Below are 23,080 nucleotides of genomic sequence, written 5' to 3'. Positions count from 1 at the left end.
GCCACCGATCTCGGCAGCCTCAATGTCCTTGGGGTTCTGACGCGTGCTAGGAAAGGGGCTGTCAGAGCTTTCCCGGTAGTCCTCTGGGAACCCTGGACTCCCTCATGTCCTCTGCTCCTGCAGGTTTGGTGTGTGTGGATGGCAGCACCTCCCCTGCAGCTTCACCGTTTTCTTCTGGGCAGCTTTATTCACACTTTACAATACACTTTGAGAAGCAATGTTGTAAGGCGAGAATGAGAAAAGCTGGAATTGCACAGTATCGTGTGGTTTTAATATAACAATTTTCAGCTAACTCTAAGAAATGTGTCCAGATTACAAGCTGGGCATAGTGGCGCACGCCTGTAATCTCAGCACTTGGGAGGCAGAGACAGGCGGATCTCTGTGAGTTCGAGGCCAGGTCTACAAAGCAAGACCAGGACAGCCAGAGCTACACAGAGAATCCCTGCCTCGAGAAACCAAAACCAAAATAAGCCAAACAAACAAAAAACATTATGTAAATTTGATTTTAGCTGGCCATACTGCCACACCTTTAATCCCAGCACTTAGAAGGCAGATCTCTGTGAGTTTCAGGGCAGCCTCATCTTCATAGACAGTTCGAGGCCAGTCAGAGCTACACAGTACTGTTTCAAAAAAAAATTTTTTTTTAATTATACTTTCCCTCAGTCCTTTATCTGAAATTCTCAGAATCACAAAGTGCCGAAAGACACATGAAACTAAGTCATGAATATGAAGAATTAAACGGGACTGACTAATTATCCTGACTAACTCATTATAGTTATGGCAAATATGTTTCGTTGCTGATATATGAATGTGGTCCCCAGATACTTTCAGGATACATTCTATGCCTGTTCCTAAATCCAAAATGATCTTATATTCAAAATACACCAGGTTGCAAAATTTTGAATTGCAGAAACTGTAGATGTGTTCTTGCGAAAGGATAAAGAATGTTATTTCCTACATGCTGGTTGGCTAACTGTTCTTTATGATGTGACTGGCATTGGATTCTTCAGACTCCTTTTGAGGAGTCGGATGCCTCCTAATCATCAGAAACATGCTTCTTGAGTGAGTATATTTTTATTTGGTTCGGATTTTGCAATCCTGGGAATAGCACTCAGGGCCTTTGGCACGCTATGCAAGCAGTCTGCCACTGATCCATACCCCCACCCAGAGAGCTCCATTTGGAAGTTACCTGATACTATGTTGACTCCCTTTGTTTGGCTAACAACCTATGGAAAAGGTGCTTCAGATTTTCTTTTGCTGATAAGTTTCTGGGAGAAGCTGTGTAGTAGAGCTTTTTCAATATTATTCCCAGATCTGAAAGATGTCCCTTGGCAGAAAGTTATTTTTTTCAAAGCCACTCAAAAATTAGCCCACTGCCCTCTACTCTGGCCAGCTCAATAGAGAAATACTGGCTTGTGAGTCCAGAGGCCTGGTCTATAGGTAAGCAGACCTGACTCCTGGGCCCAGCACTAATTCTACATTCTCTCTTTTCTCCTCTATAAAGTGTAGACACATACTTGTGTTGAGCATCTTTATGTCAATTCTACACAAGGAAGAATAATTCGGGAAGGTGGACCCTCAGTTGAGAAAATGCTTCCATAAGATTTGCCTGCAGGTAAGTAAATCTGTAGTGAACTTTCCTAATTAATGATTGATGTGAGTGGGCTCAGCTCACTTTGGGTGGTACCACCCCTGGACAGGTGGTCTTGGGTGGCACAAGAAAGCAGTCTGAGGAAGACATGGGGGCAACCCAGTAAGCAGCATTCACCCTTAGCCTCTACTTCAATTCCAGCCTCCAGGTTAGGGTTAGGGCTAGGGTTCCCTTGGGTTCTTACCCTAATTCCTTCTGGTAAAAGATTATGATATAAAAATGCAAATAAAATAAACCCTTTACTCCCCAAGTTGTTGGATTTATTTTTTGTTATTGTTGTCAAGCTTTGTTGTTGTTTCTTTGTTTGTTTTGTTATGGTGTTTATCACATCAGTAGAAACTATAAAAAAGACATGTTTAGCCTTAGCAATAAAACCAATATGGTACTAACACAAAGAGACAGGAGACCAATGAAGAAACTTGAAGACCCAAGTATGGATATAGCCAGTTAATGTTTTTAAAGATGCTAAAAGCATATACTAGAGAAAAGAAAATATCATCAACAAACAGTGTGGGAAAGCTGCATGTTCATCCACATGCAGAAGAGTGAAACTGGACCCATATCTATCACCTTGCACAAAACTAATTCCAATTGACCTCATCGGAATGCCTAAACCTGAAACCTGAAGCTTCTAGAAGAAAATACAGGCAGTATCCTAATTAAGGAATGTGTGGGAAAGGCCTTTCAGAACGGGACTCCATGTGTTTAAGAATTAAGAATTGATCACAAATGGACTTAATAAAAACTAAAAAGCTTCTGCACCACTAAAGAAACAATCAACAGGGCGAAGAGGAAGCTCACAGACTGGATTGAAATCGTTGCCAGCTATGCATCTATCAGGGAATTATATCAAGAATATATGAAAAACTCAAAAGACAACTAATAAAACAGATGACTGCTTCAGAAAATGGGCCTGGGACATGAACAGAGAATCCTCAAATGATGAAAAATGGCTGAGAAATAATTCAAAAAAAAAAAAAAAGATGAGGAGCATTGGTTGTTTTTATATAAGGTAAGTTAAAGTATACAAATGTAGGTAAGGGAGAAAAGAGATAGAAAAAAAGCAATAGCAACAAATGTCCAAATTATATGGTGAAGAGAAAGGAAAAATTCCACCCTGAAAGTTTAAGGTGGAGGGCAGGCTGTGTCAGCTGAGTCCTGCAGCAGACAGAGACCGAGGAATGCTGTGGGGACCAGAAGCAATAGTGACAAATTTTTCAGATTGTATAGTGAAGGGGAAGGAAAAGTTCTGCAGAGGAGTGCTGGGGCAACCTGGAGCTGTTTGTCTCGGGCATGGAGCACACCATTTCAGCCTTTTGCAAATGGGTAAGGGGCGAAGTAATCATCTTAACTACTTCCTGCTATCAGCAGAGCGGTGGTAGGGGGTTTAAAAGGCTGAAATGTTGGCCAGGTTCCAGAAGAACAGGCTGTTGATTTGCTGTCCAGGGTCTGAGAACATCTGCAGCTGGGAAGGGCAATGCAAGTCCAGCTGAGAGGAATAATGCAGGTAGTTGGCGTGATTTCTGAGGTTGGGCGGGAGCACTTGTGGGTAGCTGCTTTGTTGATGTCCCAGCTGTAGGAAGTCTGGCAGGGTACTGGACTATATATGTGGGCAGAAGACAAAGTTGGTAGGTTAGAGAGAAAATTCCCTTTAGTACATTTGAAAGTCTTGGGAGAGCAAAAAGAAAGGGCTTGAGATAATGTTGACAATGCGTGAACATTTTGGGAGAGCAAGGAAAAGGTCTGGATATGGAGAACTTCCATTTTATCCGCTTGCTAGTAATAATTAAAACAGTTTAGTTTTGGATCTGTCCAAGTTTGGTTACAGAGGCATAGTAAGCTTAGAAGTCCTTAATGTGGGCGTAGGGATTTGAAATTCTCAGAAGGCATCCCCGAGGAGCCTGGAGAAACAGCGAACGGACTGTTTTTCATGGGCAGCCGAGGCGGCAGCAGCGCGGCGGTGGCTCAGACACAGAAGCGGAAGCAGAAGCAGCAGCGGTAATGGAATCAGTGGTTTCACCAAGTGAAAAAAGTCCTCGTTGGAGGTTAGAGAGAAGAAACAGCCAGTCATGCGGACCAGGGTCATCAGCTGCTGTTGGGTGCAGAAAGGTGGCAATTGAGTAGTTGGAGAGAAGGGAGTCCCAAAACCAGGGAAAAGGGGGAGGAATCCCACCCTCAGAGATAGGCGATAGGTGAGAAACTTAGGCTTTGGATTGACAGTACTTATCTTTGACCTGAGCAATGGATTTCCTGTAGCTTACAAAAATCCTTTTAAGTTCATAAAGGGAGATAAATTTCAGACACATTAGCATCATCACTGTAATCTGCAGTGAGCTACACATTGTTAGACATGTACACCGTGTAGGAAAAGGCAGTGGACAGCAGAGACTTGGGAAAAGAGCTTTGTGTTAAAGCATGAATAGTGCAATGTGAGACATTCTAAGAAAAAGACAAACCGAAGGAAATTTAAAATCTTGGCCTTGGAACTATGATAGGATCATATAGTGGAATATTTTTCCATAATTAGATTAATAAATTAGAGTTCCATTGATCAGTGTCAACCCTCTGAACAGTTAATACAACAATAGCATAGCAACAGGAAAAAAATAAAACACTCTTTTAGACATGTTGACCTCTATAACTCACATTTACCAACTAAAAACACATTCGTAGACCTTCTGACATTCATAACATGTCTTTCTGGAAGCTCTAAAACATAGGTGAGATTGCTGTAAGGAGTCTCTGTCCTTTAGCTAAAAGAATGGTAACAAGGTAGACTGTGTCTAGACCTGACAGTTAAAGTTTGGTCTCCTACATATGAAGAGGGCTGGGAAGGTACCCGAAGTTCCCATGATAGAAGCTGGCCATGTGACTACTTAGCCTGGGTATGAGTTTAAAACAGACATGTAGCATTACCCTGTTTGGCGAGGCTGCTGAATCTAAGAGCCATCTTTACTCTACCAAGTCAAGAAGCTTAAAGGCTGGAAGTGTCAAAAGCTCTTGTGCTCCTTGAACCTCCAGTGGCTGGGCACAGAGAACAAGCCTGTGTGTGAGCAGTGACATCCATAGGCCAAATTTGCCAACAGACTAGGCTGTGGGACCAGTGTCCCGTTTTGGCTGTAGCAGCTGTGAGACCAATGTCTCCTATTGGCTGCATCTGAAACAGGTCCCTGGCAGAGCTGGCTCAGGCTGGACCCCAGCAGAAAGGGTTATTGCAGACCTCTATTTTTTTCCTCAGAGGTAGTGGCTAAGGCCTGGAGTATAGTTTGCTGTAACTGAGCCAGTCGGGAAGGCTCCTCTCGGGTTTTAAAGAATGGCACCAATGTTATGATTAGTAATTATATATAAGGTAAGATAAGGTATAAGGTACTAATAAGGTACCAGATGCCAGATATTATGTTATACAGAGTTTATTAAATGAGCATAGGGGTGAAAAGATAGAAAAGTTGTATTTCAACCCTGGCCACCGGTACCTTCTTGGATGGCCTCAGGGCTGTTCTATACTTTCTGAGAAAAACCACACCCTCATACCTGTCCTGAGCACCTGACAGCACATGATGTCTCAAGCTGAGCTCTTGCCCCCTCAGGAATAAAATCGCTAGTAACCAATCATTTTAAAGGGCATTCTTAAGAACCAATCATGGTCCAACAACTCTACTTAACTGCCAATTCTGCCTCTGTAAGGGCATAAAAGACCCGCACTTTGCTTATTCAGGGTCTCCAGTTCAATAGAGCTTGGTAGACCCCATCGCAACGGATCAATAAAGCATCCCTTGCTGTTGGCATCTGACTGGATTCTCACGTCTCATTGGGCTCCAGGAAATAGGACCTAGCCTCCAGGTCTTACAGGGGGAGAAGGAAAGGGGGAGGGGTACCCAGGGAGAGACAGAGACAGGAAGAGTAAGAAGAAGATACAGAGTAGAGAGAGATGGAGTAGAGTAGAGGGGTGGAGAGAGAGAGAGAGTGAGAGTAGAGAGGAAGTAGAGAGGGGGCCCATGTGGATGGTTTGTCCTTTTATATGGCCCTGGGCAGGGCCATGCCCCTGTGGCAGGTAAGCAATGACATCATAGGTAGGCTAACTGAAGCAGAATCCTAACACAAGGAAGTGCTTTTCATACAATGACTTCCACGAAAGGAAGGGACACGATTTTCCTTTGTAGCAGGGTGGAAGGATGGCGGGCTTTGCCTCGGGTGAAGACAGTCTTGGTGGGCTTTGCCCCTTCAAAACACTGCAGATACCCCACTGAGGTGGACATTGTGATGAATTGAGAGGAGCCATCCTGGACGCTTTATTCTTGTTCTCTTTAACCTCCTTTCCCTCTTGCTTAAAGTAGTCAGGTTGTAAGGAAGATACCTTTGATTAATAAATGCATAATAAAACCTAATTGTTAAGGGCAAGAGCCAACATAGCAGCATATTCCCAGCCCTTCCCCCATTCTTACACATCAGAGAAAATGGTTAGACTGCAAATTTGAGAGGAACATGGATCTTGCTTTGTTCATCCTTGTGTTTTTTCCACCATCCTCTACATCTCCTTCAGAAAGGCTCTTTCCATCTCATGCCCCAACGCAACCCCTGCATGTATGCCTCGTTCTGGACTTCAGAATCAGGAAACATTAGCTACGATAAAACCGCAGGTTCCCACTTGATACATGTCATGTTTGGTTGTAAGTAGTATACTAGCCACATTGAATATTTCTGGGTTTTGTTTTGTTTTGTTTTGTTTTTTTCAAATTCTGGATGGGGAAACACTGTAAAGAGTTTACTTTGAACACTCCAAATCCATCTTATATTTTATTATTATGTATTTTATGTATAAACATATTTATAAATTCTATGAATATGTGTCTAGTCTTCTGCCATCTCCCACACACATGCACACATACACACTACATATGCTACATGTGTGATGGCACATTTCCTTCCATATGCTTCTACAATTTCTCACTGTAAATTCATCCAATCAAAACATTGTATTGGAATCTGTGAGGTTTTGGAAACAAGTGTCCTCAAGCTATTCATGTCTGTGTCATGTAACTGTTGCCTGAGTCCAATTTTTATGCAAGTTTTATTTACCTAAGAATCTCCCATAATGTTATTGAGACTAGAACTCTGTTTCTAACACAGGTGAAACTTGAGGTTCTCTCAGGTTTCTTTTTCTACCACTGAAAACTACTATGGCCAAATGTCCATGCTGTGCCACAGGACAAAGTCTACAATAGCCTCTTTCAGAGGCTACAGGCTTCCTGTGGTTCTGGTTTCAAGAACCAGCATCACATCACATCCTTGCAGAGCCTTGGGGACTGGAACCTGACTTGGGTGTTGAGGGAATGAAGAAAACACACACACACACACACACACACACACACACACACACACGCACGCACGCACGCACGCACGCACGCACGCATGCACGCACACACTGAGCTCTGAGATTGTGAAGCCACAGCTCAGAAGCTCAGTGTGTTTATTACACAGAGCTGATGAGGCAGGCAGAATTACTGCATCAGCTGAGCAAGAAGGGTTGTCACACTCAGATCAAGGAGGCAAGGCTCATGGTGTACAGCTGGAAAAGTGGAGCAGGTTTAGCTAATCTCTATGGGAACAGTCTCTGTCCTGTCTTAAAGATGTAAACACTGGGGGAGGGGAGTATGTTAGGCATTTTCTGCCCACACTATCAGCATCCACAATTGTGCCCTTGAGGAAGGCTTTGCCCTTTCTCTGAGCCTTAGCCCTGATCAAGGAGATCAGAAACCAGGGTCCTGACATGGCCAAGGGTGTCAATAACATACATTCCCTCAGGACTCCATACACAGAACAGAACTTCCTCTGCTCTGTACATGAGCTCTCAGGCATAAACTAGCCTACCCTTATCTCATTGTGAAGGCCAAGTCCTGACTGGTAAGATTAGCCACTTACTAAGGATGGACACTCTGCCCTCTTTCTCCTAGAACAAGTTTCCCACTGGTGAAGTCTTTGGCTTTATCTGAGATATGTATTCCCAAAAGATAGTGTGTTACATTTTGTTTTATACTAAATTGCCAGATTTTGGGATCAGACTTATGTTCCTATTCTAGGAAATAAATTTGAAAACACTCACAAACAGCGATACTCAGACAACCAACACACAGAGGGCAAGGGGAGCCTCTCAAGATGCTGTCCTTCCCATGTTAGATAGTGCAGCTCATGTAAGGTGTGGACCATATTACTTTTGTTTCTTTGTTTTCAAGATAGGATTTCTCTGTGTAGCCTTGGCTGTCCTGGACTCACTTTGTAGACCAGGCTGGTCTCAAACTCATAGAGACCTGCCTGCCTCATCTCCCAGAGTGCTGGAATTACAGGCGTGTGCCACCACACCTGGTGCACCATATTACTTCTAAAGCAGGAGTCACTTGATATTTAAAACTAAAAGCTTACCTGATGACGCTAACTAGACCAAGACATTTTTGGAGAAAATTGCTTACTTACTTTAAAAATAATTTCAAATACTGCTTCTTCTGGTTTTATACTTCTTCCTTACCTCTACTTCACATTTCCTAAGAAAATCACATTTCAATGTGCTTTAAGAATTTTCACCCTGAGGAAGACTTAAAAAATATGCTCCCCTCCCCCAAGGTTCCAATGACAAACCTAACTTACATTCTACCACAGCTCACCCTGGAAAACCAATGAGCTCATTAGGCTTACTTACAGAGCAGTGAGTGAGGAGTAGATGACCTTAAAGCAGCCACCTTGGAAGGTCTGCACCCAGCGAGGATGGTGGCTTCCTCATGGCTGTGTAAAGTCTCCTCCCTTAGTCTCTCCCAAAGACCCCAAGGCTAGATGCAATTCGGGTTTAATGAACTGCACAGAACTGGTTGGGAGGGGTGGCTGCACGCTCAGGTGAGGTTCCAAAGACTCATGTCGCTCCTTCTTCCTATGAGAAAACATCAGCAGTCACCAAGTCCAGCTGTGAGAACCCTATGGGAGTGGCTTGGCTTGGAGGATAGTCCTGTACAACACAGTGACATTTCTAAATTTACCAAAATTCACTTACAATTGATCTCCAAAGTTCTCACATTAAGGTGCTTTCTTCCTGCTCTTTGGTTTGTAGGCATCTTCAGGACTTCTTCTGACTTAGCTTTTCCTATATGGACATTATTCTCTTTCCTCACACCTCATTTGAAATTGATCCATCTTGATTTACCTTACAAGTTTACATCTTTTTTTTTTTAACTGTGTGTGTGCATGTGTGTGTGCGCGCGCGCGCGTGAGTGTGAACATGTCATTGTGCACATACAGAGGTCACAGGGCAACTTCAAGCGATGAGTCATCACCTCCGACCTCATCGAGAGTCAGGACATCTCTTGTTGCTTTTGCTACTGCCCTACAGTCCAGGATACCTAGCCTGTGAGCTTCCGGTGTGATTTTCCTGTTTCTGCCGTTCAGTCTTTCTGTAGCAGGGTTGGGATTATAGGTGTGTACAGCAGCATCTGGCATACGTAGGTTCTTAGATCAAACTCAGGTCTTCAGGTATGCACAGCTAGCACTTTCAACTGCTGATCCACCTCACCTCCCCAGGCACAAATTATATTAAATTATATTACTTAATACAGATTTTAAAGTGTTTTTTGTTTTGTTTTGTTTTACTTCTTTTTTTCCCTAAAGATTTTTTTGGCATTAAAAATTTATATTATTACACATAAATAAAAATTACAGCAAGAAGAACCACAAAATGATCAGGGATTATATGAATGTTACATTCATGATGTTTTTGGTTATTTGTATTTGGGAACCATGAAGAAAACATCTTTTCTATCTTGGTAATTCTAAAATTCTGAATGGGAGTCAATATCTATCATATCTCATTTCTGTCAACTTAAAACATCTATCTAGACCTAAAAACATCTTAACCCCTAAACAACTAAGGTTAATTTTAAGACTAAACTATCTGGTCATCAACTTCATCAGAGATTTGAGAAGGAATAAAACTTAATTACCTGAGTGCAAGTCCTCAATAGTTCCTGCCTCACAAATATGTCTGTCAGATATATTGGCCCAGAAGGCTGAAGATGAGTTTTGGGTGACTGTTCAGGCAGCAAACGGTCATTTTCCCCCCTCATTTTGGAAGCTGCTAATTGCACTTCTAGTTCACTAAGGTTACCTTTTAGATAAAGTGTTTTGAACATACGTTTACTTTTGCCCACTGAAGAATAAGGTAGAAAATACCCTTTATTAGATACTGATTTATTTATTTATTTAGTGATTTACCCAAAGCATTGCTAATGCTGCCTATTTGCTAAGTAAGACTTCTCTTGCCACCTGGGACAGAATGATCTGGAGAAACTGACACAACGGGTCACTGCCCTTCACAACCTGCAGCTAGCCACCATGCCTTGGGGTTTTACAGCAGCCGTTCTCAACTTGTAGGTCACAATTCCTTTGCGAGTCGAACAATCCTTCTCAAGAGTTGTGTATCTAATATCCTGCATATCAGATATTTACAATTTATAACAGGTAAATGCCATAATTTACATAAATTACAACTATGAAGTAGCAATGAAATTAAGTTTATGGCTGTGGGTCACCCCAACACAAGGAAGTGTATTAAAAGGCCGAGCATTATGAAGGTTGAGGACCACTGCTTTAGAGTCTAAAATGGGAATACAAACAGGATCCCACACCGAGGCCTTTCAGGATGTTCCCACTCTGCCACTCATTGGCGTCAGAATGCTGAGTCCGGAAGGACCCCTCGGCACTCGCTTCTCCTAGTACAACTGTGGGTTGTCCTGATCGCTTTATCTTCACCCTTCACAATGTTTTACACATTTGCTTTACCTTCTATCAGGATTTGACAGTTTTTAACTGGCATTTAATTGTTGTAATTTCCATTATTATTTACCTGTGGATTGATCTAATCAACTTGAGCAAGCCTTTGGTGTAAGGAGCAGTTCCAAAGAGAGCAGTTTGTTACGTTCCAGGACCCAGGGTCTCACTAAAGAACCACATGATTTCTTGCATCAATTCTATTGTTAAAACTCTAATCTCTGGCTGCCTGGGGACAATAGTGTTTGGCAGGGCCACAAAGATGTGGCCCCTTCAGAAAGCAGTTTCTTCAGAATGCTGTGGCTGTTAACCTTCCAGTTGGCAAGGATTCCAAGTTCTTAGGAACTGATTCCCTGCAAACAGCAACAGCAATCTCCTTTCTTGAAAACAAATCTTTTTTATATTCCAGCCCTCCTCTGTGGCTAGCAGCAGATGGCAGACCCTCGATAAATACCTAATGGTGTTAATATTATGCCAGTGCCACTTTAAATACAGAATGTACATATTCCATCATTCTTGCTCTGGCTACATTTATTGTCATATCTTCCTTAAAATATATTGCTTCGCCAGGCGGTGGTGGCGCACGCCTTTAATCCCAGCACTCGGGAGGCAGAGGCAGGTGGATCGCTGTGAGTTCGAGGCCAGCCTGGTCTACAAAGCGAGTCCAGGACAGTCAAGGCTACACAGAGAGACTTTGTTTCTAAAAACAAAAAAAAAAAAAAAAAAAAAAAAAAAAAAAAAAAAAGAAAAAGAAAGAAAGAAAGAAAATATATTGCTTCAAATTACATGTTTTGTTTGTTTTCTTAAAAGACATCTGGTACGGCCTTGAGCCAATCTTGACTACCTTTAAAAACCCTTCCATTTCTCTAGCCTGGTTTTCTGCCAGACCCTCATATTCATTCTTTGGTCACACTTGTTTTCACTAACACACTTTGCAAAGTTTCTCCCCTGAAATCATCCAGCATCGTTCCCTTTAACTCTGACCTCAGATCAAGAATTACCCCTTCTTATTTACTCATAATATTTTGAGCATAATTTATTGTTTTGATCTTTCGCCTCCATTCAAACTAAGTATTCCTCAAAATTTCCTGCTGTTTCAGACCAACCTATTCCAATCATATTTGGTACTAACTAGCACTAAGTAATTAACACCTCAGGCCAATAATTCTCAACCTTCCTAATGCTGCAACCCCTTAATACAGTTCATGTGGTGGTGACCCCCAACCATAAAATTATTTTCATTGCTTCTTCGTAAGTGTAATCGCGCTACTGTTATCAATCACGACGTAAATATCTGTGTTTCCAGTGGTCTTAGGTGACTCCTATAAATGGGTGGTTCATCCCTGGACCCAAAGGGGTCACACCCCACAGGTTGAGAACCATTGCCTTAAATAGCTGTTCAGAATAGTAAATTTCATTTCTGAAACTAAAACATAGCTCCCCTGCACTAAACTCGACACCTAATGCGCACATAGCCCTCCTGAGGGGACTAGGCTTAGTGATCCCCTCCCAGAAAAGTGCCACCCCACGTTTAATTTTGTATTCGTATTAGTGTTCCTAGATCCTGAGCAGCAAACTTCAGCTCAAAGTTGTTGCTTGAAACTGATTCAGCAAAGCTGGCACAGTGCTGCCATCAGGCTGCCAGTACCGAGAATAGAGTTCCCAGCACTCCCTCCTTCCTGGCCGCCAGCAGTAAGGCGACGCTACTCTCAAGCTCTGCTTTTAGGAAATATATTCTCACTTTGTGAACTTGTTTTACTGTGAATAACGTACTGAGTACACTAGTCACAGAACTTAGTTTCCATTGCACGCAGCTATCATGCACTAGTCCTATGAGTGACACACTGAGTGAGTTTCACACTGCGTGAGTGACACACTGCAGTTATCACTCGCTGTAGGGTAACAGAATAAAAAAGGTAGCTTTTCAGTAATTCAAATACATGCAATGTGGGGTTGTTTGGACTTAAAAGTAAAGTCTGAGTTTTAAAAAACACATTTTCAATGTGTCCATATTAACATTACACCTCTAATGCTCTAAGTTTAGCTTAGGAAGACTGTTGGCTACCTTTCTTTTTACCTTACCTTTTTAGTGTGCTGGCTAGTTTTATGCCAACTTGACACAAGCTAACGCCATCTGAAAGGAGGGAACCTCAATGGAGAAAATGCCTCCATAACACAGGGCTATAGGCTAGCCTGTGGAGCATTTCATTAGTGGTTCATGGGGGAGGGCCCAGCCCATTGTGAGTGGGGCCATCCCTGCGCTGGTGGTCCTGGATTCTCTGAGAAAGGAGGCTGAGCAAGCCAGGAGGAGCAAGCGAATATGTAGCACCCCTCCACAGCTTCTGCCAAAGAAATGCTCCTTTCGCTGGGCGTGGTGGTGCATGCCTTTAATCCCAGCACTCAGGTGGCAGAGGCAGGTGGATCACTGTGAGTTAGAGGCCAGCCTGGTCTACAAAGTTGAGTATAGGTCAGCCAAGGCTACACAGAGAAACCGTGCCTCAAAAATAAATAAATAAACAAATAAATAAATAAATAAGAAAAGAAATGCTCTTTTCCTCTCCAACTCACTGTAGTAGTGATCCCAGGTAAGAGAAGTGGCATACCAATAAACAGATCTGACGCAAGAGGTCAAAGTTCACTTTCATTCCATATGAATTATAAACTCTATGAACATACCCATCAGACCATGTCTGACACAAAGAAATTGTTTTAAAAAGTAAAAATTTAAAAATATTCTCTATTTTCTGTAAGAATTTTAGCTTTAGTTTATTTTTATTTTTGGTTTTTTGAGACAGGGTTTCTGTGTAGCCTTGGCTGTTCCGGACTCACTCCTGGAGTTCTGGGATTAAAGGGATGGGATAAACATTGAGATGTAACAAGAATAAATTAATAAAAAAAATGTATATGTAAAAAAAAAATTTAAAAAAATAAAAAAAAAATAAAGGAGTGTGCCACCATGCCTTTCTTTTAATAGCATTAGTTTTAGTTTTAATTTTTTTAGGATTTTTTTTCTCACTAATAATAAACCGTGACTTTAGGATCTGAAATAACTATTATCTCTCATTTTCAATCGACGTAATAACTGACAAACAAATACAATGAAAAACAGGCCTCAGAGTTTTCTTCAGCTATTTAATGAATTTGAGAATCATGCAGGCACATTCCACGGCAGACCCGTGGCGGAGGCTGCGACCCTACTGAGGCAAACCAAGGCATCACGAGACAGCTAGAAGCCTTATACAGATGTATTTCTGTTCTTACCTGCTACAATGCGGAGATAAGATTATCTCCTGGGCTTTTTCTAATTTATAGACCTTAAATAGACAAAACACAAAAACCATCTATTTAAATATGTAAGAGTTCTAAATATTACTTTTACTATAAACTTTTCTTCTCCCAACTTAGACCAGAAGGCCAGCCTTTGGTATAAATAATGGATTTCCAGGACAACACGTAAAGGACACCATTAGTGTGCGCTATCCTTGGTGAAGTCTTTTGGTAAGGGCATGGCTAAAGCCTCTTTGCTCTCAGTGAGTGCCCTTGGCTGATGGATGAACACGCTGAATTTAACACCCTGGTTGTTGGCAGCTCTGACAAAACCACTATTGGCAGTCATTGTAATGGCTTTCAGGGTATCTCCGGTCCCAAAAATTGTTAATGAACGGCTATTAATTTTTGAACTCGCTACGAGTCTCAAGGCACGCTCAGAAGGCTGGTCTGGTACCACACTGATCCGTTTAATTAGCATAGTGGCCCTCTCTCTCTCTCCTGGTCCCCCTAAGGTGTCTAGAATAGACTGAAAATCCTTGACAGCAGATTCACAGGCAAACAACTCCTTGTCCTTCATAAACGCTTCCAGCTGAGGTAAAACCTGCTCTTTCCTCTCTTGCTCTGCTTGTTCTGTGAGCACTTTCTCTTTGAAGATAAAGTGGCAGCCTCCATAACTCATGGCAGATACATATGTGATTAAAGTAGTAATGTCCAGATTTACTCTTTTGCACACATCAACCTTGATCTCTGTTGGAAATGCAACACGCGCCAGGACATTTTCTCGGTCTACTCTTGTCACCTGCAGAAGTTCTTGGCCCTCTTCATCGGACTCACTCTCGCTCAGCTGTAAGTCTTCAGGGTGATTTAACAGAGAGTTGACGGCTACGATGTCTCCTCTTACAGATATGCCCATATCGTTCAGCTTTTCGGCCATGGGGCTGGAGACACTGTTGTAAAATGCGAATACAATGTGAGGGTTGCTATACTGCACTGGTTGCTGGTGACTAGCCTGGAGGAAGTCTTCAGCCTGCTCAATGATGCTTTTGTCACCATACTGGCCCCTGCCCAGCCAGATGTTATGCAGTGCTTCAGCCTTCCGGCCAATGGCTTTGACCCACGTGTGACCTCCATTTGCTACGACATCCACCACAAGAGTCTGCTTTTCTCCCAAGGTATCTGTGTAGCCAAAAACACGAAGAACACTAACTACTTCTTCCAGGTTCTCTGCCGATTCCACGATGGCTTTTAAGTGTGTTAGATTCGTGCTTTGTAAGTGGGATTCTTTAATAGCTACCTTCCCGGCCTCTATTTTCTGTAAGAATTTTAGTTCTGCCTTCAGCTTGCTACACAGCTTTGCACCCCCTTCTATGCCACCTTTTCTTGACCTAGAAAGTGACTCTGCTCTCTTGATCAGTTCTTTGGCTATGGAAATCCTTTCAGAAAGCATGGAGTGTGCAGACATGCTGGCAGCATTATTCCTTGCAGAGAAGACAACAAACAGAGCAAATGCAACACAAAGCTACTGTCAGGATGATTAACAAGTCCAATCTACCAACGATTCTATGAAGGTTGAGAATATGACCCTGGGCTTCAGGGTATGGGATTTGGCAAGAGCCTCTTTCCTTTAACAGTTAAATAAAACTATACAGCTGAACTCTTCCTGAAGTGTGCTGGGTTCTGACACATGCTTAGACTTTCATTTCTTCAGACTATGGGATCCACAGCATGTCCTATATCAGGATTTAAAAAAAAAAGCAGGAGTTTGGTAATTCGTTTTGTATCTCTATCAATAGTCTTACTATTCACCTATTGAAACATTTAAAGTTCCAAACATCAAGAGTAAAGGGTTAAAATAACCACCAATACACCCTTTAATTAGGGAACACTAACATCCATCCTTGCCCCCAGGAGCCTAGAATCTTCCTACCCCCAACTCAACTCCACCCAACCCTATTGCCTACGTCTGGTCTCTTCTCCAGACACACATCAGATCTCGCCTCCAACTACAACCTCCCCACAATTCACGGACAAACACCAACACCAACACACATTCCCACTATTTGCTTAAGGAGCAAGTGTCCTGCAAGCCTTCCAGCACCTTTTCCCATGTACTTCTTTCAGGTAGGGAGCCAACAACTCCTCCCACTAACCCATCCACTCCCCTGGTAAGCCCTCACCTCCATCCCCTGGTAAGCCCTTACTTCCATCCTCTGTAAGCCCTCACCTCCATCCTCTGTAAGCCCTCACCTCCTTCCTCTGTAAGCCCTTCCCTCCATCCTCTGTAAGCCCTCACCTCCATCCTCTGTAAGCCCTCACCTCCACCCCCTGTAAGCCCTCACCTCCATCCCCTGTAAGCCCTTCCTTCCATCCTCTGTAAGCCCTTCCCTCCATCCTCTGTAAGCCCTCACCTCCATCCTCTGTAAGCCCTCACCTCCATCCCCTGTAAGCCCTCACCTCCATCCCCTGTAAGCCCTCACCTCCATCCTCTGTAAGCCCTCACCTCCATCCTCTGTAAGCCCTCACCTCCATCCTCTGTAAGCCCTCACCTCCATCCTCTGTAAGCCCTCACCTCCATCTTCTGTACATCCTCACCTCTATCCTCTGTAAGTCTTCACCTCCATCCCCTGTAAGCCCTCACCTCCATCCCCTGTAAACCCTCACCTCCATCCTCTGTAAGCCCTCACCTCCATCCTCTGTAAGCCCTCACCTCCATCCCCTGTAAGCCCTCACCTCCATCTTCTGTAAGCCCTCACCTCCATCCCCTGTAAGCCCTCACCTCCATCCCTCCCTGGATATCCTAGATTCCCTTCACTAACTCAACTATGTCCAGCCCAGCCAGCTCTACAGCTCTCTGATATAGATGCCTGGTTTCTTCTCTAGGCAGACACCAGACTTGCTTCCAACTACTCCCACCCCCACAACAGGACCACCTCTCTCTAGGGACAGGCATTAGGTTCAAACCAGCAACGCCACTTACCCCTGAGACTTACCTAAGGAACATGAACCTCTGCCTTCTGGACCTCACTCCTGGCAGGGATCCAAGGCTCACACTGCCAATTCCACCAGCACTCATTGCCTGTGGAAAAGTACTGAGCTCCTCCCACAGACTCCTGAAGATTGGCTGCGAGAATCCTCTTTCTCTACAGAGACTGTGACAGCACGCACAAGACCTACATAAAATCAAGCCAGGAAAAAAATCCCAGAAGAAGGGAAAATAGGTACACAGTTCCATCTCTTACCAAGAAGCTACTTGTAATTCATTTCTGCTGGAGAGGGAACATCAGTTTTCTTCACTGGAGTCACGCTGTGTATATCATGCAAACTCCAGGGCAAGCCTTATGCTCGGGAATAGCTGACCAACGCAAAGTGCACTCCATGGCCTTGTGTGCTTTGTTTTTATCATTTTGAGAGAACATGAAGTTAGGTGGGAGGGGAGGGAAGGCGTATCCGGGAGGGGAAAGACTATGATAAAAATATATTGTATGAAAAAGTTTAATTAAATAAACAAAAAATTGTCAATGCTGAAAAAAGATATTGAGGACACCAGAAGTTGGAAAGACAATGAAGGGTTGGTAGGATTAATAGTATGAAAATTATTATCCTACCAGAAGCAAACTACTTATATTCAACAAATTAACCATTGGATTTCCAAAATAATTATTTACAAAATTTGTGGGGGAAAAAAATCTTAAATTTCATATGGAGCTGCAAAAAACCCAGAACAGCAAAAACAATCTTGAACAAGAAAAGAAAGGCTGGAGGTATAATCTCAGCTTTCAAGTTATAAGAGGGCTATAATAATGACAACAGCTTAGTGGTAGCATTAAAAGAAGCTCATCGTTCAATGGGAAGTAACCGAGGACCCATATATGAACTCCCACTCTTCAAGCCATTTGATTGTTTACAAAGAAGTCAACAATACAAGCTGGAAAAAGCAAAGCATCTTCAACACATGGTGCTGGTCAAACTGGATACCTAATGTGGAAGAACAAAACCTGATCCTTCTCTCTAACCACACATAAATCAACTGCAAATGGATCAAGCTAAGATCTGATATCCTAACTCTGATAGAGAAGAAAATATAGAACATAACAGATCTCATTAGCATAGGAAAGGTCTTTCTGAACAGGGCCTTTATAGCACAGACATTAAGAACTATTAATAAATGAAAGTAAAAAAGTTTCTATACAGCAAAAGATGGCATTAATTGAATAAAGAGACCACCGAATGGGGAAAAATTATCATCTATACACTTGACAGAGGGTTAATGTCTAGAATATATAAAGAACTGAAAACCGATATCAGAGCATCACTAAGGGGCTACGGGGAGAAGCTGTTAAGGGAGGAGAGAAAATACACTGCTGTAAAGGGTTAAATGGAAAACTGGAACAGGAAGGGTTCCACTGGGGTGGAGAGTGAACTGGGGTGAGAGCGAAATGTAAGGTAGAGGAGAAAGTATGGGAAGGGAAAAATAGCACTAAAGACATTTCAAAAGAGACACATGGAAACCTACAAAGTTGAAGTTTACACACACACACACACACACACACACACACACACGCATACAATAAGGCAGAACTACCATACAACAGAGCTTCATATCCTTATGTCAGGAATGAGTTATCTTTTGGAGTGGCTAGCCATTGAGGCTCCATAGACCCCCAAACATTGCAGGGCATTGCCAATCCATCCAGAACTTGGTGGTTAAGATCCTATTGCTGAAAACACCAACAGTTTGAGTCATAGAACATGGAGAAATAGAGCTGGCACACACCTGGAGGCTTCATCCTTACTGCCTAGTTTTCATAGTTCTCCAAGGCTAAGAGAGGAGAAAAGTAGTCTTCAATAGCATCCAGCTATTAGCCCCTGGATTTACAATTAGGACTAGTCTGGCAAGACATGCCCACCAGTACAACAGCAGCACAAACATCATGGGAGTAACCAGCCACTTTATGGTTGGATTTAAGTCCCACTCCACAGGATGAAACCTATACCTGGATCACTAATAGGCTAAGAACCCATGCTAGGCAGGTCATAGTACCTATAAGAAAACTTAGTACTGGGGCTCGGGAGATGGCTCAGTGGTTAAGAGCACTGACTGCTCTTCCAGAGGTCCTGAGTTCAATTTGCAGCAACCACATGGTGGCTCACAACCACCCATAATGAGATCTGATGCCTTCCTTCTGAGAACACTGTATACATAATAAATAAACAAATTTTAAAAAGAAAGAAAGCAGTAATTTATGCTACTAAGTTGACTATATAAAACTGGCATTATTATACCCATAGACAAATGTATCTCTCAAACTCATCTGAGAAGCTTCTACTTATGGCAGATGATTATTAACACAGTAATTAATACCCACAACTGGCCAAAGTGCAGAGAATAAAAGGCTGCATATAACTCTTAGTCCTAAAAGAGATGGATATATATATATATGCATACACATATCCATACATATATGTGTGTGTGTGTGTGTGTGTGTGTGTGTGTGTGTGTGTGTATCACATGTTTCCCTCAGAAGGCTCAGGATCATTATGGAAAGAGGGGAGGAAAGACTGTAGGAGCCAGAGGTGGTGGATGACTACACTCTTCTGGACACAGCTAGGCAGCTGTGTATATGAGCTCACAGTGGTTGTGACAGCATGCACAAAACGTGTGTGCAAGCCCAAGCCAGACCCACACCCAGCATGGAACGAAGGGTTGGCCTCAAACCCCTCCCCTAGCCGGCCAACTACTGGCAAGTTTTAGCTGCTGGGAGAGAGAAAGACAAGTCTTCTCTAAGAGTGTAGCCTCTAGTGTGTCACCCACTCTTCAGTGGAAGACCACACATCCAAGAAGGAGGGATAGTGATGGGCAGGAAAGAGGGGGCAGATCTGAGGCTAGCTAGGGTGAAAACGAACAAAACACAAAATATGAAATTCTCAAAGAACTGACTGATTCTTAAATGTAAAAACAATTGCTTAACATATAAAAGTCCACAAATTGTCCAAACAACAGACTCTCCTAAACTGGCCATACTAGGGTCCCTCACTTCCTTTTACTCCTTCAGCGGGTGAGTTTTGTTTGTTTGTTTTAAGGCACTGTTTCCCTGCATAGCCCTGAAATCCGCCTGCATCTGCTTCCCAAATACTGGAATTAAAGGTGTGCACCACCACACCGGATACAGTCTTTTAAGTTGTCTCCTGATTCCATTACAGGGTTTCCATGTGCCAACGAGTAAAGACTGCCTGCTCTCGGCATGTGATGTCCACTGAGCGTGTTTTAAAAGAACAAAGGGGACACCCAACTTGCCTCCTGCTCCCATTCTGAGGGAAATGCTGGGAGAGGGACTCAGAAGAGCACACCGGGTGGCCAGGTTGGCTGTTGGACTATGGCAAAGTGACAGGGCCATGGGTGAGGTGCTTCTGCGTGGCTATGGTTGCCATCACGGTACGTCCAGCTGCACAGCTAGCCTGGCCCAACAGGTCCGGTTCAAACAGGCTCCTGCTGGCCCAGTGCTCAGAGGCCAGAGTAGGAAAGACGCAGAACTGACCCTTCCTGCCCAGATAGCCGGCCCAGCCCCTCCCTCCCTTTCCACCTCCCTCTATTCCCCATTCACTCCCTCAGTCCCCCGCTCCTCACCAGCAGCGCCAGACCCCGCGCGCACATGGCGAGGGCACCCAGAGGCAGCATTCAGGGGCAGCTCACCAGCCAGCCCTCACCTTGCTCTGCTGAGAGGCACTACGCTGCTGGGTCCCGCCTCCGGCATTACGTGGTTCCGGCCGGCTGAATTTGCTCTCGAGAGTCCCAGACGTCGGCGCGGCGGCCATATTTGTTGAGGGCACCGGGCTTCTGCCGCCAGTGGGACAGAAAGCCGGGATCCCAGCCAACAGAGGCGGGGCAAGGGCTGGGTCTCAGAGTCCTGAATGCTGAAACTTATTTGGGCTTCAGGTTTAAATATTCTAAACAAAATAACAACCGGAGAGCCATCAGGCTCCAAAAGCCACTCGGAAGCACCATCCTGGCCTTTCCATAGGAGACTGAATAAGGCAGGAAACAACTTAGCTCCAGAGGCTGGGCATGTTTAGCCAAGATATTTACCCAGGAAAAAAAGTTTGAGAAAGCAAAACTAATTTTAAATATTAGCCTTCAGTTGTCGTTTTTGTTTTGTTTTGGTTTTGGTTTTCCCTTGTCCCAAGCGCTCCTTGAAGGATAGAAGTAACTGCTAATCCGACATGCTACCAAAATCAACTTTGAGACAGGAACAATATCTCGTTCAGTGCTTACTGGGGCCAGTGCTATTCCAAATATACTACACACTAATTTTATTCTGTCCTAAACTGAAAGGTAGAGAGATGTATTTTGCTGCCAAGGCACAGACAAGTTAGTGGTAAACCCCTGCTGAATGCCTCCAGCAACGCCTCAAACTCCTGCCTGGTTTATCAAGAACAAATCTCTGAAGGGCTTTGGAATTTCAGGTGTCTAGATTGGGCAGCTGAACGGGGCCGGGGTGGGGGTAGGGGCGAATTAGAAACAGATTCCTTAACAAACTTCATTAACACAGCACACAGTCCGCTCTTCCATCCGGTACAGCTGGCCCATTACTCTTCCTTCCCCTGCAGTAAGTTTATGGTGATGTAGGCAAACGGGGGTGCCATGTTAAAGCCCAACAAAAGATAGGCACCAATATGAAGCATTAAGTTTTTCTGACTAAAATGTTGCCACTAGCCCCCCTCCTCCTCAGTTGGCCTCCCACCTTCCATTACCCATGGCTCCACCTTTCCCCTCCAAACAGTAAATAAGTCAATAAAAAACTCCAGAGAAATCTGACATTCAAAATCTACAAGAAGGTAGGTAGCTACCAGACTCAATCACAAATTCAACACTTCCAAACATGCTTCTGATTGGAATTTAGAGGAGAGAAATGGCTTTAAGAAGTACCTTGTAACTTGAACCTTCAGACAATCCATTACTGTTACTTGGCCCTCAAATAAGAAGCTCCTTCATTTAAAAGTTGAGGGCGCAGCACAGGAAACAGCTCTTCAAAAGTAAAGGCAGTGTCTCAAATTCTGACTAGAAAGCATAGTAAGAGGTTGAAAAAACAGCAAAAAGCAAGAGTTTGATACTTAATAAAGAGAAATTTTAGGTCCATAATTATGAAAACTAAAAGGAAAAATCTAAATATACTAAAAAAGTAAAGAAAAATTTAATTTTTATAGAAAAAGACCTACTTGGATGTTCAGTGCAGTGAGTATTAAGAAACTTACCAAACCAGAGTGGTCTAGAGAACGTTAGTGTGGCCACAAGAGGACAACACACAAATGTGGAAAGCATTCCATATTTAAACAAACAATAAAAAACTCACCAAAAGGCAAATGAAATCCTTGTGAAATTTCAGAACACTGAAAATAAAAGAAAATTTCCAAAGGCTGCAGAGAGGAAAGTATTTTGTCACAGGCAAGAACTATAACTAATAAAAAGGCCGCAGGATTGGCTGCCAGGAAATTAAATTTCGAATTGAAGAAAAGTAGCAACCCCTCCTAGTGAGTACTGTTACTCCCCTGTGCTGTGAGGCAGCGGATTAGGATGAGAGAGCTGGAAGTTTGCAAACACAGGAAACTGAGTGAGGCCAAATACCAAGAGTAACTTCTACCTATGGTAATTAACTGAAAATACAAGTTTCCTTAAAGTGTGGGCTGCTTCATGATAAAGCCGAGTCCCCCCACTATTCCTTCCAAGTCCCTTTCCCCAGCCCCATATTTGCAAATTTTAATAGCATCCATGTTTCTCTGCTAGTAACTTTACAAAGCAAAATTTATGGCAAGGAATTAGAGACCAAAGTATTTCAGATACAAATCGAACCAAATGCTGGGAGAAGCTATGAACACTGGGAACATTATAAAATACAAGATTGAAAGAAACTAAATCCACAAGCCTAATATGGTTTGGGAGTTTAGAATATTTAGAGCTACAGTGGGCTCCTACGTCAAAGATTGAGTTTCTGAAATATCTAGGATAAAAGGGAAACAGTTTATTTTCAAGGCCAGTAAGAGTTATTTTGTTCCATCTTGTGAACAAAGGGAATGGGGCTATAGGCAGCTGTGCATTTAACAAAGGCAGAAGGAAGCTGACCTGAGTCTAATCTGCTTCCGTTACTTTGCACCCCTTTCTTCTATGGGACGGCCTCTGCCGCACCTATTTGCACTTTTCCTGTCTTAAGTCTGTATCTTTTGCTTCCTCTTTAATTTATAAATGTTGGCATTCTTGTGCTTTTTGTTCTGGGGTCCAGAATCTCCTGTGTAACTCTGGCTGTTCTGGAACTCTGTCGACCGGGCAGGCCTCAAACTCAGATCCACCTGTCAATGCTTCTG

At 43.2% G+C, this 23,080-nt stretch overlaps 1 protein-coding gene across 1 annotated transcript; it reads right to left on the bottom strand.

Moving 5' to 3' along the window:
* Positions 1-13,568: 13,568 nt before the first annotated feature.
* Positions 13,569-15,473, bottom strand: C3H7orf25 (chromosome 3 C7orf25 homolog). Its single transcript, XM_051167923.1, has one exon. It carries the CDS (start codon positions 15,186-15,188, stop codon positions 13,923-13,925), a length of 1,266 nt encoding a protein of 421 aa, XP_051023880.1. The 5' UTR covers positions 15,189-15,473; the 3' UTR covers positions 13,569-13,922.
* Positions 15,474-23,080: the final 7,607 nt, after the last annotated feature.

Source organism: Acomys russatus, chromosome 3 (genome assembly GCF_903995435.1).
Source record: "Acomys russatus chromosome 3, mAcoRus1.1, whole genome shotgun sequence".
Taxonomy (NCBI): Eukaryota; Metazoa; Chordata; class Mammalia; order Rodentia; family Muridae; genus Acomys; species Acomys russatus.
Note: the sequence above shows the minus strand (reverse complement) of the source record. Positions and strands in the feature narration are given on the sequence as shown.